General features: G+C 45.6%; 1 protein-coding gene across 11 annotated transcripts in view; it reads left to right on the forward strand.

Annotated features, from left to right (window-relative positions):
* The window catches only part of TEAD1 (TEA domain transcription factor 1), a 253414-nt gene that overhangs the window by 212217 nt on the left and 22072 nt on the right, over positions 1-19125 (forward strand). For all 11 annotated transcript variants that reach the window (XM_032853505.1, XM_032853506.1, XM_032853507.1 and 8 more), the window contains one exon: positions 7650-7823. In XM_032853505.1, coding sequence (XP_032709396.1) covers positions 7650-7823 — 174 coding nt within the window. The remainder of the gene's footprint in view (positions 1-7649; positions 7824-19125) is intronic.

Genomic DNA, 19125 nt, shown 5'->3' on the forward strand with positions numbered 1-19125 from the left:
CCAGAAGAGGGCTGGTGCCTTGGAGCAGTTCGATGAGGAGAGGCCCTGCTGGAGTTGGAGCCCAGCCCAGCCGCATCCCACCACTCGCCCAGCTTCCCCCTGCCCCTCCCTGGCCCCAGCACTGAATGTGCAGGTCCCTCTCCTTGGCTTGGCCCCACAGCCACTTTCTGTCCCTGCATGGCCCCAGGGGTTATCACAGGCTGCCCAGGCTGTCCTGGAGGGGTGTGGACAGAACACAAAGGAGAGGGACAGGACACAAATGCAGGTGATCTGTCCATCCCCGTTCTGTTCCCACTTGTACATTAGCCCCCCTTGACATGAGTTATTTGTCTTGGTTTCTTAAAATTCCTAAGTGGATTATAATTTTTCCTCTTGGTATTATTTGACAGCAGTCATTTTTCAGGGTTTTACTGCGTTCTTCAGATACTTGGAATTTTTGAAACAAGTTTGGGAGAAGACCGCCACCTTCATGTCGGACGGGGTAGTGCAGCTCTAGTCTGAGGAAGTGGCGCCCGTGCCAAGGACCAGATTTGTCTGGGTTTCTCTGTCCTTTTTCACAGACAGCGAGCTGCCTCACCAGGGGTCTCTGGAATAGAACCTATTAGCCATGCTTTCGAAAAAGAGGAAAGAAAGCAAAGAAAACCCAGTGGCCGCTTTTGGGAGTTGGGCTGTTCCAGTGTGTCTCCTCGGTGGTGACGGGCACTTTCAAGGGCAGGCTCTCCGTGCTTCAGGGAGCGGGCATTGACGTGTCTGAGGGAAATTGGGGAGCCAGATCACTCCAGGCTCTGGGTGCACATCACCCCCGCCTCACGTTACAGTAGCAAATGAGTAGGAATCACCCTGTGTGTCTCACGTGTTCCTTTTAATCTCTGCTTTAAGTTTTGGTATTTTCCATTTCGTGGCTGTCAGCAGGATAATCTTAATTTCACATGATCTTCGTCTGAAGTAAAGAAGTAATCATGATTACTTGGCAATAATAGTAACAAATTATGTGCAAGCACAGCGTCATGTATTTTCTACACGTTATCTCACTTTATGTTTGTACCACTCCTTCAAGATAGGTACTAGGATTACCTCTGCATTATGGACATGGAAGCTGCCCCAGGACACTGAACTTGCCCATTTTATTTACTTTATTTATTTTGTTTTATCTTTTAAGATTTTATTTATTTATCTGACAGAGAGACTGCGAGAGAGGGAACACAAGCAGGGGGGTGGGAATAGGAGAAGCAGGCTTCCCTCTGAGCAGGGAGCCAAAGCAGGGCTTAGTTCTAGGACCTTGGGATCATGACCCGAGCTGACCAACTGAGCCACCCAGGCGCCCCTGAACTTGCCCATATTAGATGACCCCACTAGGAAGTGGCCCCTGCACCAGGACTCAGACTTGGACCCCAGCTGACTCCAGAGTTCCAGTGGTCCTCACCCTCTCTGCAGCCTCCCCAAGCAGCAGGGAGGGGAGGAGAAGTGGGAACAGGAAAGAAAGTGACCTTACAGATTTGGAAAAGTCCTTCGTTAAACCCCCAGGGTAGCTAAATAGCCCAGCGCGAGTAACTTTTTGAGTTTTAAGGATTACATTCCCCTTTGTCGCTGTTTACAACTGCTGTGAGGAATGACTGCAGGGATTATAACCATGAAAAAAGCAAATGAGCATTTTCCCAAGTCAGAAAAGAAATCTGAGTATTAAGATTGAGCTGCGGGACAGTCTTCATCCTGGTGGGGTTTCGCTGGGGGGTGTTGGGTGTTTTGGTGAACCTGCAGGCAGACAAGAACCCCGGCTTCTGCTCAGCCGTCCTGAGTATTTGAGCCATAGGAAGACGCTGTGATCTGACCAAGTTCCTCTCCAGCCAAGGGAACTTGTGACCAGCTAGAATAAACATCCTGAAGCACAACTCTCAATATTTTTGTTTCCCTTTATAGTTGTTTCTCTTCCTCAAAAAACTCCGTGATGTTCCAGCGTCGTTTTCAGTTGGCTGTTTATTTAATTTAATAAAGTCATACATGCGCTTTGTATATAAACCAAATTGAACCAGACTCACGGCCGGTAAAGAAAAGCAGCAGTCCTCTGCCCCAGGTCTCCTCACCTCCCGGTCCTACTCCTTAGGGACAGCTACTTAACAGCTTTTTCAGCCATTTCTTCCTATATTATCTCCATATTTCCAAAAAACCATGTTCACGCTGTGTATTTCAGCCCATTAATTTCAGACAGCTTCTGTTGACTTCTTACTGTGGAAGACCAGGACTTAGCTCTCTAAATAAATTGAGAACTTGTTCTCTTCCCTTCCTATTCCCCAGTCTGGTTATATCACAATTTTTGGTTTAATTAACACTCAGTGTTTGTATTACAAGCCTGTAAATGTCACATACAGCATGGTTCATGTGTGATGTATTAGAACCATTTCCTGGATTGTAAAACTTTTTTTCCTAGGGTTGGTTATTGCCTCTTTTTTTGTCTGGTTTTTACGTACCTATACAAATTCATCTCTAACGTTTCTAACAGAGTTCTCATACCCTTCTCCAAATGGTCGGACAACTCAGAATCTTTCAGGTTATTGTCCCTTTGGTGACACCCCTCCAGAAGCCCCCAGCTTCTCATGCACCCTGGACTGGCTGCCGTCCAGGTCAGCCACCCAGCTACTGGGCTGGTGCATTCTTCGCTCCCTCTTCTGGATTAGGGCCCCATCTCCCTCTTGCCACATAGTCCCTCATTTTGTGAAAACACCCTGCTGTGCCTAGCTTTTAAGAGTTGCAAGAAGGAAAATTTTCTGAAACTTACAAATCTGTGTTCTACTCTCAGATGCAGTGGGGAACTTGGTGCTCATCATGATTTCCACCTTAGACTTGTGAAACTTGAGGAACATTTTCAAATGAGTTCCACACGGGTGCTCCTTGCTCACGGATACCACTGTATGTTTAGTGTGGAGAATACAGCCATTCTTATGAAAAGAGCAGGCGAATGCTGCCTTAAGTCACGTGATGTGTAGGAGAGGGGATGTTGACTGTCGTTATTCCCAATCTAATTTGTGGGAATCATTGAGAACATTATATTTACATGGGCAAATATGTGATTCTGACTGTAGAGGCAGTAAGCTAGCTCCATACATTCAACTCTGTAGGTTCTTTGAAGAGAGGGATTTTGTACTATTAGGTCATGGAGTCCCTGTGCCTAGCATAGAATGTGTCAGGAATGCTGGTTCTTTCTACTGAAATCCATAAAAGAAACAAGCACAGTGAGTACCTTTTTTGTTGTTGTCATTGATATGTTAATAGTCAACATATCTCCTGAGTGCCTAAAGAGACTTCTTTTTGTAATTGAGCAAACCAATGTTAAGCTGTGTTTTGGAAATCAGAACAAGAAATGTAGTCTTGGGCTTTCGTACACAGGACTTCTTGACATTCACTCTGTTTCTGCTTATATATTGTCCCCAACACTTGGGATTTTAGTTGTTGCTGTTGGTGTTGTTTTGCAAACATTTGTTTCCTGCCCTGTAAAATAGAATTGCCCTTCTTTGGTTTTGTGCTTCACCTTTGGTTTTGGGGAAACCAGCATTGCTGAAAAGAAAATGGGATGTATTTGGGAAGGAGAGAGGGAAATAAGGTACGCACCCTAGCCTTCTTCCTTTATAAGGAGGACTGACAGGATGGAAAGTAGTTAGAGCCTTACCAGATGGTTTCTTCCGAGTTTTGATTTTACCAAAACTTAAACCCAAAAATATCGGGTGAATTTCTTCTTCTCGGTCTTCTGGATTTGGGGACAGAAGGATTCCTGACCTACCCAGGTTGAATTAAGGGGAGAGGGAGAGCTGTTTGTCTCACTGCTGTGGTCTCCAGGATACCTTTTTTAGTCCTTTGTATTCTTAGAAACAAAGTCACCTCTTGGCAGGAATAAAGGCACCCAGATGCCAGCAGTCAGGGTTTGGTTTCACGTCACCAGCCTCAGGGAGGCAGTGCCCGGTTTCCTTTGGCAAAGACAGCCTGCCCTTCTCAGTTCATTTCAGCCACTTGGGCACAAAGGTAACTTCCTCAAAATAGAAACCTTTGAAGACTCCTGTCGACTGCATCTCTGAATCCTTATGTTTATCCTAAATTCTAATCTAACTTCTTAGAATTTTGGAAATGCTAGTTAATTCCCTCCCCCTTTTTTTTCTCAAATCAGCTTTCAGAAAACGTGGATCTGAGTGAGAAGGGTCAAGGCACTTTCTGCCGTAGACAGTGTGGTTGACGTTTGCGGCAGATGCACAGGCTGGGTCGCTGACAGGTCCAAGTTTTATTCTTAACTCCAGGACTATTCCCGGAAGTGTGACCTCAGGCAACTCTGTACATTTCTGAACTTCCATTTCCCCATGTGTAATGACTTCAGTAAAATGTCCCTACGGTGTCATTGCAAGGCCAGGATTACCCGAGGTCACGTAGATCGAAAGCACATTACACAGAGCCGTGAGTGGGCACGGCTCTTCTCCTTCCTTCGGGCCCAGGAGAGGCCCACAGCCCGAGAAGCTTGTTAGGAGAGGGTCAGAACCAAGGCTTTGAACAGTCACATGGCTTCACAACTTGCTTCTAGCTCCTGGCTTACTTGTGTTTGTGTTTTCTTTGCTAGGCGGGAGGGGTAGCTAACGCAGGAAGTTCTCTTCTCCCCCAGCATCTAGTAATCTCACATAATAATAAACCATGACAGTAGTAACCTTAGCAGCTACGATTCATCCAACACTTCTTAGATGCCAGGCCCTCCGCCGAGCACCCTCCATGCCTTATTCCCTCCCCCTCAAGTCCTGTTGTGAATTGTACATCCTGTGTCCCCATTGCTCATATGAGCAAAACTGAGATTGCAAGTTCCCCTCCGGCTCCAGTGCATTTGTGCCTGGCACTCAGCACTTTGGTTTTCAGCCATATCTTCAGGCCCCAGGTAAGGTGGGGTAAATACTGCCCGCCCTTTGCCTTTCTGTCCTCTTGACCCGTAGAGGTCCTGCATTCCAGCAGGACACTGCAGGGGCCTTTGGATGTCGGGAGCAGAAAAGACCACAAGTCTCGGCTTCTCCCCTCCATCCCCAGCTCTGCCTGCCCGTCGGCAGCTGTCAAGGAGGAGGACCTGAGAGCGTGATAGTCAACAGACAGACGGGCCACAGGTGGCCCCATAGCTCTGCTCATGTTGACTCCCAGGCCATAAACTCCCTGCCTGCAGGTGGCACAGGACGGAAATGGAACCTCCCAGACAGGGTTGGGTGGCACTGGGAGCTTGCTGCCGGCAGAGGTTGGTAATAAGTGTTGGGTGGATGGACATGCAGAAGGCCCGTCATCTGGATGATGAAAGAACAACGCCTTCTGCCTGCAGCTCTCAGAATGGTAGGGAAGCAGAGAAGGGGCAAGGGAGCTAGACACGGGCACACACTACTCGTTCATCTTTGCCTCTCCGGCTGCCTTTACACCAACATCTGTGTCCCCAACTTGGCCGGTGTTGTTTTTTCTCCTGCCCACTAATGAGAATGGAAACTCGTTAGCAGGAGTGCCTCATGCATTTCTGTGGGCTTTCGTTGGCTTATAATTGAAAAGATGATGTGACAGCAACATTTGGAAACATTTATAAAAAGATCAGGGACCTTCCATTGTACCCCATAATCTCAGCTCCCCAACCTGGCAATGGCTTTGACTTTATTTTAAAAATTCTCTTCCCTTACAGGCAGACTCTGTCCCTGCAGAGTGGTTCCCAGCCCTTCATCTCCCCTGGAAACTAGCAGCTAGCTGGGCAGGGGCTGGATCCGTGCCAGAGCTTCACAGGTTCCCCTTTTCCATTTCACCTGATACCTCTTAGAGATTTTGAAGCTCTGGTAGAAATATCACTCTGATGGTTGAGCAGGAGAGGGGCTCAGCCCTCTCCCAGAAGATGCCAGGCTCTGGCCACCATCCCCGGGTGTCTGGTACCATGGACAACTAACATTGGATGGGATTTCAAGCCTCCTGCCCATTGGCCCTGTGGCCAGAGATCTCGTGCCTATGTAGCAAGTCATGGATTTAAACCAGCATTTCTTCAGGATACATCTAGAGGCTTTTGTGACCACAATGAGTGGAAACTTCGGGTTATACCAAGTTAAGAACTTTTTAAAAAAAAAATTTTCACTTATTTATTTGCCAGAGAGAGAGAAAGAGCAGGAGCAGGAGAGCAGCAGCAACAGGCTCCCCACTGAGCAGGGAGCCTGATGCGGGGCTCAGTCCGAGGACCCTGGGATCATGACCTGAGCTGAAGGCAGACACTTAACGACTGACTGAGGCATCCAGGAGCCCAAGAAATGTTTTTTAACTATGCTGAAAGAAGGGGGGTTTTACAAAGCAATAATAATAGCCAACATTTATCATCTGCTGTTCATTGAACCTGTGAACTCTCGTTAGCTCTTTATATGAAGAGTTTGTGTCCAAACCCCAAACTCTTACCCAGGACACAGTACACTCCTGGTAGGCGGCTTTGAGCAAGCCGCCTTTTACTTGCGACTTCTCATTTCTAGTGACATTAGTACTCTGAAGGACTCTAGTTGCAGAAATAGCCACTTAAACTTGAAAACCAAATAGGGACTGCCAGGTAAGTAGGGACATGGAATGTCTCACATGAGCCCTTTTGGGTTCTGAGCTCCCCACAACTCTCAGATGTCCTTGTGTCTCATTAGGTTGGTGGTATAATCTTCTTAGCCTGACAGGCAGGCATGGAGGGTCTGGAGTAGAAAGTTTAGGCCAGCAGTTCTCAAACCTGGCTGCATACTGGAATTCCTTTTATGCCCATTAAAAATTACTGATGCCTGGCCCCATTTTCTAGGATTCCCCTGTAGTCTGAATGGCCCCAGGGATTCGTGATTTTTTAAATGTTCCTTGAGAACCATTGGTTTGGATAACTGCTTTGTGGTCTAGTTAACCATGTTTTATACCAAAGCAAGGAGAAAAAAGGGTCTCTTTCATAAGTTATATGACTTAACCGGGTTTTGGTTGATTGGTTGGTTGGTTTGCGAATGAGTGACCTGTGTTCTCTGATTAACAGCCCCATGTGACCTTGAATCCTCTCCATGATCTCTTCTCCTGACCCTAACTTGGCACTGACAGCCATGTACTGACCAGCCCCTATGCAGGAGCTCTACACTGGTTACTAAGGGGACTGGTGAGAGAGAGGATCAGCACTCTGACTCCTGTTGAAGGAAGTAGGTGGCTACCATTGCCCAGAGCACTGCGCCCGTGCTGTTGCTGGGCGAGCCGGAGCAAGAAGTACAATCTGGATGACGATGTTCGTTGACTGACCACACACATACTCCTTGTTGGGCTGAGCTGTGAATATTGGGCTCCAAAGAGTTTTGCTGTCATTTTCAGTTGAGTCCGGCGAAACTGGGTGAATAGAAGAGTTTCTTGGTTTGGTAGTCAGGTAAATTCAGTTGTATTTACTACTCTATGAAAATCCTTTTTGAGCCAAAGTAGATACCCCTGTCAATAAAAGACAATGATGCTTTTAACTCTATAATGGTTTTTCTTAACATCTTCATCTTTTCAAAGGCACAGACTGTAGGCATTTAAGGTGTAAGTCCGGGATTTCGAGATTGCTGCCCCTCATCCACCTCAAGACGGATGTGCCCCAGGTTGACCAGAGGGTTTGTAATGGGAATGTTTCTGTTGGTTTCTTACAGTACAACAAACACCTCTTCGTGCACATTGGGCATGCCAACCACTCTTACAGTGACCCATTGCTCGAATCAGTGGACATTCGTCAGATCTATGACAAATTTCCTGAAAAGAAGGGTGGCTTAAAGGAACTGTTTGGAAAAGGCCCCCAAAATGCCTTCTTCCTCGTAAAATTCTGGGTGAGTAAGACATTGCTGTGGTGGCGGTGGGTTTCGTCCAGATGGGCGCCTCCTGTAGGTGAGTGCGGAGCAGCGCGGCTGGTTGTGGGGTGTTTGCTGACTGCACCTGGGGGGCTGTACCCAGGCTGGCCTTGTGGTCCCCCCTCGGGTCCAGACACACCCAGGCAGAATGTGGTGTCCCTGCCCGAGAGCAGGAGAGACGGGAGGCCTCTCTGGGCTTCTGGGCTCGCTCAGGCAATGGCTGGAGACTTCACAGATGGCTGCGGTTGTGATGGAAAACAGGGCAGACCCTCCTTCTGTTCTCACTCCATTAAGAGAAGCCACCTAGAAATTCCACTGGAGCCCAGGACCTGAGGTGGACTGGGGCTGCGATGGAGATAAGGTTTCACGCTTCCAGATTTTGTAAGTGGTAGAGAGAATACAAAATGGCTTCTTTACCCAGTATGTGCTTTATTTGGGCTTTAAAACAGCAAGGGCAGATTTCCCCAGCTGCGGGGGCTTGCTGCTGTCCCACGGCCTCTGAGAGGAGCTTTTCTCTTCTTTCTCCACTAGTCACCCTCAGGCCAGGGGAGAGCCAATAGGTCACAGGTGAGAGTGTGATTTGTGTGTATGGGAGGTGAAGACACCAAGGCAGCCAGACACCAGAGGACCTTTTAGCAACGACCCTTCATAAGGCTTCAGTCTCTAGAAAAATAAAAAGAAAAGCTCTTCCAGTGTTTATACACCTGAGCGTGGCATTCAAGGTCCCAAGTGAGCAGGTGGCAGAGTGTTTTCCTCACCAGCTGCCTTGTGCCCAGCTGCTCTGTGTGTCTGATGGACCTCTTACTGTTTCTTTTCTCCCTTGGGGTCAGCTCCTCCCCCCTTTGGGATGGTGGCTCCCATATCATGGCACCTTCCCCCCCTTACACAGACCATCAATTTTCATCTTACTCCCAGTGTATTTTATAATTAATCAGTTCCCATGCTGGGTCATGATCACTTGGATGTGTTTCCTGCTCTCCTCTGGACCCGTCCTGCCTCCAGGGTACCCTACTCATAAGAGTGGCTCCCACTTACTGAATGCCTGCTGGGGGTTAGGGGCCGTGCCCAGGCTTTCCACTTCCACGCACTTCTCCGGTCCTCACAGTGGTAAGTGGAATTGGCCTCAGGTCCAGCTAAGAAAACAGAGACTCTGAAATGGGCCCTGGGCCTTGTAATTAGATTAGGTTTGGTGGTAGTGCCTCTGCTGTCTTTCCTGGCTGCTTCACACACTGTGAACCCCAGCTACTGGGAAGGGTGGGGAGGATCTGTCCACAGAAGACACTTCACTTCTCCAATACTGAGCCAACTTCCCCAACAAATGGGGAAACAAGTGGATAAATTAAGGAAAAATACATGTTTTAAATTTCTTGGAGAACTTCCCTAGTAAATCTAGTATGTTTAGTGTCTTGTATCCTTACGTGGTAACTAGATTCCATTTTTCATGGTTCTGTATTGAATTTGGGTTGTGGAACTAGCCTTCTACTTACATTAAGGTTCTTGGGATGCGTCATACATGTGGATAACCTGAACAAGCAGTAATACCTTTCTAAATTGGGTGCTGACCCTCATGATTTGAATGGTGGTTGGAGGTCAGTTATTATGTGGTAACACGGCAGTTTTCAAAGTACGGCCTGGGGACCGCTAGGGAGTTCACCAGTAGCCTTGCAAGGGGCTGAGAAGGCCGGAGCAATTTTCACTACGACACTGAGACATGATTTGGCCTGTGCCAACTGCCGATACACACGCTTGAGGGTGAAACCCCTGAGACTTTGGCTTAATCAGTGGGTGCACACACACGATTTAAAGAAAGAGAGAGAGAGAACTAGTTACACCAAGAACGTCCTTTATAAGTTTTATATGTCTTGCACCTAGAGACGACATTGCAAACAAATGCCTTAAGCCTGCTGGCCTACCCCTTCTCGAAAAGGAACTGACTTCTCTTAAGAGAAGATTCCAGCTTTCTAGTAAAAATAAGAATTTTGGAAAGCTCCTGTCCACCTCCATGAACTTGACAGCTTCTCAATACTTAACAGCCTTTTCTAGTGGCATCCACAGCCATATTAACAAAAGTTATTATTATTATTATTATTATTTTGGTATTATGTAAGATAAACCTGTGGTTTTTCATGTAATAGTATTTGTAAAGTTCATTGATACAGTTTCAGATTCCACACTGCAGCTAACTTTTTAGAAAGATTTTTATTTATTTATTTGAGAGAGAGCAGGAGCAGGGGGAGAGGCAGAGGGCGAGAGAGAGAGAGAGAGAGAGAGAGAGAAGCAGACGCCCACTGAGCAAGGAGCCCGATGCGGGACTCGATCCCAGGACCCCGGGATCATGACCTGAGCCGAAGGCAGATGCTTGACCGACTGAGCTATGCAGGTGCCCCAACACTCAGCCGATTTGTCTTAGTGTAGTATCAAAGAAAAATGACCACAGTTATCTAAAGAGCCTATGAAAATACTCTTGCCTTTTCTAGCTCCTGATTTATGTCAGGCTGGATTATCTTCGTGTACTTCAACCAAAACAATGCATCATGACACTAAGAAGCATGTGTGAGAATCCAGGTGTTTTCCTGAAAGGCACACATTAAATATATCTCCAAAGGGTAGAACAGTACTACTCTTCCAATTTTTCTTTTGTTTTTGACAGCCTAGGTATGTCTAATTAAAAAAAAAGAAGATGTAGTTTATTTTTTTAAGTAGGAAATAAATATGTTTAAAATGCTCTCTGTTTAATTTCCAATACAGAAAGTCTAGATAGATATAACCTGCAGAAACAAAAGCTCTTTGAGGTCCTCAGTGGATTTTTAAGAGCAGAAAGGGGTCCTGAGATGAAAAAGTTTGAAAGCCACTGTTGTGAAGGATAGAAAAAGAAGCCGTTCTACTCAGGTTAATTGTAATTAATCAGAAATGGTTGGATATGATGAAAAGAAACTATTTTCAGTATTTTCAAATGAAACGGTACTGGTTTTTATTTATTTTTTTTTTAAGATTTTATTTATTTGTCAGAGAGAGAGGGAGAGAGAGCGAGCACAGGCAGACAGAATGGCAGGCAGAGGCAGAGGGAGAAGCAGGCTCCCCGCCGAGCAAGGAGCCTGATGCGGGACTTGATCCCAGGACGCTGGGATCATGACCTGAGCCGAAGGCAGCTGCTTAACCAACTGAGCCACCCAGGTGTCCCTGGTATTGGTTTTTAATAATAAGATTTCTTATAATGGGCATGTTATTTGGATATAAAGTGGAATGGAAAGTCTTTAGAAAGTTGGTCTTGTTTTTGCTGCCAAAATTTCCCATTTGGCTTGGGATGATTTTAATAAATGTTTTCAGGGATGGGGCCCTTTGGTCATGGGTCCCCAAGTAATGAGGTCTAGATTGAGGATGTGTAGAGTGTGATGCCTGGTGTGAAAGGGCCACATTTGGAAACAGTTGCTCTGAGATTAGATATAAATTTATTAAATTAACATTTGCAGGATTAAAATTGAGCACTTCTATGAATTGTGTTGGAAGACTTCACACCTTCTGTATAATTATAAGCAGTACTTAACCTTATAAAGACATTCGGTCTCAATAATGTTAGATGAGGAAAGGCCATTTGAATTCGGTTTATAATTTGTGGCAATTTGAAGTCTCATTGGCTTCCTCTAATACCTCAGTGAGAATAAATTATACTTAGAATATCTATCCTTGGATATCAGAAACGGATGTTTCTTAAGCAGGTCCGACACTTCGTTTGAAATATTTTGTGTATCAGCAATTTGCTTAGCAGATTTTCTTGGTTTTGTGTGAATTTAGTAAATTTCAACAGAGATCCTACACCCGATCCTTATCCTCCCCACCTTTTGCCCTCTGTCTCAAAGTGCCTGGAGTCTCTAGGTTGTCAAAATCAGGCTGACTCTTGCTTTGCCCATAGGATTGCTCCCCAAAACTGTTTTCAGAACAGCAGCCACGTGCAGCCTGGGCTCAGTCGGGGTAGACAAGTCAGGAGTTTGCTGTGGAGGAAGTACTAAGTGCAACCCCGAGTGAGTGTCTGTATCTCGAGGTAAACGGCATGCTGGCACCAGGTAGCAGTCACTCTGCTGTTCTTAGGGTGGGGGATCCCAACTGGCCTCCACGGACTCAGGCCCCAAGATGGAAATGACAGGCAGAGGCAAGGATGCCAGTTGGTGCCCCCTACCCTGTTAGCCTTATCCTCTCTCATGCCTTAATAATGGGGGACACACAAAGGCCCCTGTCGATGGCTATGTATCTGGTGAGATACTTTTTTTTTTTTAGTAAGAGCCTTGCAAACCATAATTTGCAAACCATAAAATTTGCACCTTAAAATTCAGTAATTTTAGGGGCACCTGGGTGGCCCAGGCAGGATCCTGGTGTCCTGGGATTGAGCCTCGTGTCAGGAAGCGTGCTTCTCCCTTTACCATTCCCCTTGCTTGTGTTCCTTCTCTCTCTGTCTCTCTCTCTGTCAAATAGATAAATAAAATCTTAAAAAAAAAAAAATTCAGTGATTTTTAGAAAAATTTATAGAGTTGTATAACCATCACTATAATCAAATTTAGAATATTTGTGTCATTCCAAAAAAGATCCGTTGTGCCTGTTTGCAAGCAATCCCTGTTCCCACTCCCAGTCCCGGACAACTACTAATCTACTTTCTGTCTGTACAGATTGACCTTTTCTGGATATTTCATGTGAATAGACTTCTTCAGGGTGTGGTTATTTGTACCTGGCTTCTTCCCTTGCATTCCTTTTGAGGGGCATTTATGTCACAGCGTGCCACTGGTTAGCTCTTCTCTTTCGCCTAGGACCAGCCCGTCATACGGACATACCACAGTTTTGCTCATCCATTCACTAGTGGACTGTTTGTCCACTTGAGGCTTTGATCAAGTAATGCTGCTCTGAAGTCTTTGTGTACAAGTCTGTGTGTGGACCTACGGTTTCATTTGCAGCATTTTTCTTGGCATTTTTCCCACAAGAGTAGAATTGCTGGGTCACGTGGTAATTCCCCATTTAACTTAAGAAACTGCCAACCTGTTTCCTTAAGTGGTTTCTACCATTTTACCTTGCCACCAGTGAGATGTTAACGGTCACTTACCAACCACCTTCTTTGGCTATATGGCTGCCAGTGTTCGGGTAGGGAGAGATAGGAGTGAGCATGGTAGGTAAGGGGCTGGCCAGCGCGAGCACCAAGACACAAGGGGCAGGTGAGGCCCATTCGGGGGAGTTTGGGAGCCTTCAAGACCTTGAGGTGATTTGCAGCACCTTGCAGGGTCTTCACGTGTATGGAACGCGTGGGTGGGTGGGAAAATTAGGAAAGCCAAAGGATCCGGGTTTGGTCGTGTCAGTGGTAGGCAGCAGTCAGTGGTTTTAAGGGAGGATCTGGATTCTTCTTACTGTACCATGACTTCATTTGCATTTTGCCTTCTCTATTTTTATTCTTTTTCTTTTCCTTTTCATGACCATCTCCTATTTATTTCCTTTCTCCTCCTTCCTGCCTACTTTTCATTCACTCTTGTGCATTTTAATCCTATACCGTATTTAATGACAAAGAGAGGAAAAGATTTTGAGGGAATGGGAGGGAAGGGGCTTCTCTCTTGAAAAGCAGTTGAACGCGGCTTAATGAGTCTTTTCTGAGCCAGACATAATCACGTCCTTGATATTACTGAATCCTTGTGAGGCACGTGTGATTATTCCCACTTTCCGCAGGAAGAAACAGCCTCACAGAGGGGAAGAGTGACTTCCACAAAGTCACACGGCCCGTCAGTGCTGGGCGGACTTGGGAATCCATGCCCTCTCCATGAAATGTGCTTGTGGCCTCTGCAGGGAGCACAGCCCCCTCCCCTGACCTGATCTGGCTGGAAACCAGTGATGGTAACCAAGGGGAAGCAGACCGGTTTCTTGCTGAAGTCCGGGCCCCTTGGGATGCTCTGGTGCGCATTTGTGTGGGGGCTGTGGTGAAGAGACGGCTCCTTCCAGCAAACTCAGGTGGGATCCTGAGACCGTCAGAATGTGCTTTTCTAAGGTGGGCAGAGCAGGCATCCGCGTCGGGCTGGCCTGGCACAGTTTAAAATAAAACAACTTCCTCTTGTCACTTTGCCTCTTTGTCTGTCTTTCTACTCAGAGGCTTTAATCCTTCCTCATTCTCTACAGAAACTATTAACGAGGATGAACGTGCTGTTCTCCCTCAATTCTAAGACCTATACGGGTTCCCATCTCACCAGTTCTAAAATGAGGATGCTTCTTAGAGATGACACCCTAAGTGCCTTACCTGCCCCTCCAGAGATGGGGTTTTCATCTCCTGCCCTTGGGGACCTGAGCCAGCATTGAAGGCATCTTCACCAGCACCCCCATCGCCGTAGTTGAGTCATGTTATTTAATTTAAGCTAAAATTTATTTAAGCTAAAACGCGCACTCGTCCTCTATAGTACACTCCTAGTACTATAGAGGACGAGTGCGCGTTTTAGCTTAAATTTGAATCCCTACCTAAAACATCTCAGAAAAATCATAGTTTGATGCTAGCATTGAACTTATTTTTATTTAAAATTTTATTTATTTATTTAACAGAGAGAGCACAAGCAGGGGGAATGGCAGAGGGAGAAGCAGACTCCCCACTGAGCAGTCAGCCTGATATGGGGCTGGATCCCAGGACCCTGAGATTCTGACTTGAGGTGAAGGCAGACAGATGCTTAACCGACTGAGCCACCTGGCCCCTAGCATTGAAGTTATGATCCAGGAGGAGTGTGGAACCAGATTTGTGATAAATGAGGCAGACCCTTGCACTGTCAGAAAACCAGACTTCCTTTCTTCCCTTATGAAACAGTGATCAGTCAGGTGCTCCGGAGGCCTTAGGAACAGAAGAAGTCCACCCGCACACGGGCAGACTCATGCTCCATTTCAGCACTGAGACTCCTGCAGATGGGTTGCTAGTGGTATGGTGGATGAAGCAGCTAATTCAAGATAAAATGCCAACTGTCTTGAAATTGGCCATGGAATTCCCAAAGCTAGACCAGGTGTGAGTGTGATTCCTTCACGAATCCTGAAGGACAGAAACCCAAGTCCCACTGCAGCTGCCTTTAAAAGAAGCTCATTTCCAGCTACATATGGTTTACTGGAGGAAATGAACAGAATTATGGGTTTAACCAAATAAGAAACACAGTGAAGCTAATATTTTTGAAGGGGCCTCAAAATTCTACTCTCTGTCCTACTAGGGTGTTCAAAAGTGTCGAGCTTGGGGATGCTGCTTCAAAGGAAACCACGTGTTACTTATAACCTCATAGCCAAAAGCGATTTAGAAGAATAATTATAGGATGAAGATTTAGTCTTAAACCTTGATTGGAATAGTAAGTAATATGAAAATGAAATTGCATGGATATGGCTCCTGTGGTTAAAGAAAAATTTTAAACACATTTATATAATGTTTCCTTTTTTTTCTCAAGTTACTATTACAGTAGTGATATTTTTAGAAAACAGGGTTTTTGATGTTACCCTGTGGTCATTCATAAAGTTTCTTTGAATTAGGGGTGCCTGGGTGGCTCAGTGGGTTAAAGCCTCTGCCTTCGGCTCAGGTCATGGCCCCAGGGTCCTGGGATTGAGCCCCGCATCGGGCTCTCAGCTCAGCGGGGAGCCTGCTTCCCTTCCTCTCTCTCTGCCTGCCTCTCTGCCTACTTGTGATCTCTGTCTGTCAAATAAATAAAATCTTAAAAAAAAAAAATAGTTTAAAATTCTTTGAATTAATGATCATTCAGCCTATTTACCAATTAATGGTAAATATATTTATATCGTTCAACTTTCTTAATCTGTTTTTCTGGGGGAAAAAAAAGAAAGGTTAATTTTACTAACCAGAGTAGGTATGAGAAGATTTAATAAAACAGAGAGAGGGAAGGGGAGTTACCTGGATAGAAGGCAGCCTTTAGAAGATCTTTTATCTTGATAAAATCACATTTGTTGGACAAAATGACAGGCACTATAAATAAAACAACTGGGCATTATATAAGGAGACACTGGGTGCACATGGAAGCCACCAGAATGGCCCCCTCCAGAGCGGCAGCCTGTGTCTAATTGGATTCACATGATTTTGATTGGACTTGTAGACTTGAGTCTATCATTTGGAACTAAACCCACCCATTGCTATTCATGGAAAAGGAAGTCTGCAAAATGGAACAGTTGGCTCTGCATGTCTTAAACTGCTATCAGCAGGGAAAGGGCCTTTCAGTTCAACAAACCTTCCTCGTCTCTGTAGTTTGGTCTCATCTCAAAATAGCATTAAGTCCTGAAATTCCAAGACCGGTAATGAGCGGTGGCATGAGACAGGTGGAAGGAAAATTAGCCAGTCAAACCACTGTGTTCAGAGGTATTTCTGAGGCTAATACATAGTAAGTATTCTGGGTTGTATGAGCATCTTCACCCATGGTCTGCTTTTTAAAAACCCTCTCTTACAGGCAGGTTCTGATACATTGGGTAGAGGGTAGGGGGGCTGTGGGCGGGGAGAGTCAGTAAACCTGCACATGCATCCATTTTGGTTTGATTTCATAAGAAAAATAATCTAAAGCTTGTTAGCATTTTCTGCTTTGACGGCTGTCTATTACTGCTTCCTTCCTGTTTTCCCAGCCCTGCCTCCTAAACTTCTTTGTCGGCCTACCCCAGGGAGCAGGGATCCCATCTGTAGCTTTTGTGTATCCGGCAGTGTGGCGTACATAGCAGATTTTTTTCACAGTTCTTTTCAAAAAGTCTGTTGGCTGAAAAGTCATCTTGTTTTATTCCGTTCAGCTGGAGAAATTGCTGTACATCAGGTGCCGGGACATACCTGCCAGGGAGCCGGCTTGGACAGTGCATGCTGATAGAGGAAGCGTCTGGTAGCTGATTGAGTGATGCTTCTGAAGGGATGTACTGAAGCCAGGGGGACCCCTTGATTCACACTCAAGCTTTTCCAGGCTGTCTCTGGAGTTCATTAGGTTCTTATAGAAATAGTTGGTCATTTGAGTTAGTGAGAAGCATACACGTCATTAGTGAGTCATTCAGTCAACATTCAGTGAACTCTGCTTTGATCCTAGAGAGCCAGAGCTGGGAAAATAGACCCAAGTAAAAGGCACACCTTAGGGTCTGGTATGGGATGGCAGACGCACAGGCAGGTTAAGTGACAGCACCGTGGAATAGGAGCGCTGACGGAAAGGTGGGGAGCCCAGAGGTAGAAGGAACCCGTTTGGCTTTAGAACATTCCAGAAGGCCTTACAAAGACCTGGCATTTGAGCAGACTTTTGAAAGAATTTGGTCAGTGGAAGGGGAGTAGGAAGGAGTTCAAGGGAAGTAGACATTTGTCCAGAGACAAGGAATAATACTGGGAGGCACTGGAAGGTCCCCATGGCCACTGGGCTTTACAGAACTTGGAGAATGATACCAGTTGAGGTAGAAACATTGATCTCCATGGCCATCACTTTATTTAAAAGACTTACTGAATCCAGCTGAAGACAAAAGGCAGAATAGGACAGCCTAGTAAGTGGGAGTTTTTTTTTTAACTTGAACGCTTACACATATCTAGGCGGAATGTAAATTGGAAGTTCCCTGAACCTCTTGGGAGGAGACTCCATCTGACAGCTGTTCCTCTAATGCTTTCTGTCCTGGGTCATTTGGCTCAGTGGTTGCTAACAAAGCCCAGGTCAGGGTTCTGTCTTTTCCTGCCTAGAGATGTTTAACTTTGCTCCCTGCCGTGGTTACAGGCTGAGATGCTAAGCCACTGTCCTTGCTAACCAGAGGTCCAGGGGCAAGCAAACACATGATGAGGCATTTGTACTCCCCATTATTTGCCCTTTGATGGCGGCATGATTAGCTTCTCTGTAACCATACCTCAAGAAAGCCGCAGAAGGAAAGAAACAAGGTAGCACTATTTGGGTGGTTCTTATGTCCAGACCCAGTTTTGCAGGGAATAAGTGGATTATCTGGACATAGTCATAAACCCCTTGGGGGTCTTGGTCAATTGTCTAAAAGTAGACCTAGGCCCTTGGTGATATATGAAATCCCTCCTCCCTGTGCAGGTGGAGAGCCAAAAGTACATCCTCCCCACCCACCCCATTTTAATTTTCTTTTTACATTTACAAAAGCAATGTAAGTTTATTACAAATAGTCCAAGGAGATCAAAAGACCGTAGGAGGAAAAGGGAGATTTTCCTACAGCCATGTATCCTTCTGGACTTCTTACGTGCATCTGCAAACATGGTACATCATTTGATTTTACTAAACAGAGTTAAGCCCCGATGTGAAAATGTTGGGGTTTGGAGGGAACAGCCAAGAAAGAATTCTTGAGACGTCTTGGGTGCAAACAGAGTGGGTTTTTAAAAAAGATTTTATTTATTTGAGAGAGCACATGTCTGGGTGTGCAGGTGCACAGGCAGGGGGAGGGGCAGAGGCAGAGAGAATCTCAAACAGACCCCTTGCTGAGCATAAAGCTGATGTGGGGCTTGATCCCACAGCCCTGCAATCCTGACCTGACCTAAAATCAAGAGTCGGACATCAGCTGAGCCACCCAGGAGCCCCAAGTAGGGTGGTTTTGTTAAAGCATGGAGATGGGACCCATGATCACAAAAGGTTGCATTGGGGTTTTGAGGGGGTGACCTATTAAATACTTTCAACTTGGGAGGGGTTAGGGATAGGGAAAGTCTCTAAGGAATTTTAGAAGGTTTCCAGGTCCTAGAGGGGTTAGCTGTTGTTAGGAAAAGGTCATTTCTTACTGTCTAATAAAACCTTAGTCACCAGACCCTCCAGATGTATATCCCTGGGCCGAATGCTTGGAGGATGATTGCTAACATATATTTTGGGGGTGGGGAAAGAGGGTAGAGATAAAGGAAGTTCCCAAAGGAATTTTTACGTGTTATGAAGTAAATTTACAGGATCCTGGAGTTTGGGAGAAAGTTAAGATGCCTTTTGCTCTTAGCAAAGTATTAACATTGAGGCAGTTAAGTTTCTAGAGGAAGATCACTTTCCTTGTCTCAAGGACTTGTCAATGGGCTGTAAGTTATAGGGAAATTTGATTTTTTTTTTCTTTTGCCTTTGTTCTGCGCACCATGCTCTGGGTATTATTTGGCAACTTCATTTTTTCTTCAACTATCCTGCACAGAAAATGTCTTCTTCAAGTTTTTGCACAAATCTCTTATAGAGATTTGAGAGTAGGTCCCAAGTTTTGTTACTCTTTTTGCTAAACATGATTTGTTGGTAGAGGTGCCAGATTGAGCAAATAAAAATACAGGCCACCCAGTTCCATTTGAATTTCAGGCAAACAACATACACTTTTTTAGTGCACA

Source organism: Lontra canadensis, unplaced genomic scaffold (genome assembly GCF_010015895.1).
Source record: "Lontra canadensis isolate GAN:19392208 unplaced genomic scaffold, GSC_riverotter_1.0 scaffold7, whole genome shotgun sequence".
Lineage (NCBI taxonomy): Eukaryota > Metazoa > Chordata > Mammalia > Carnivora > Mustelidae > Lontra > Lontra canadensis.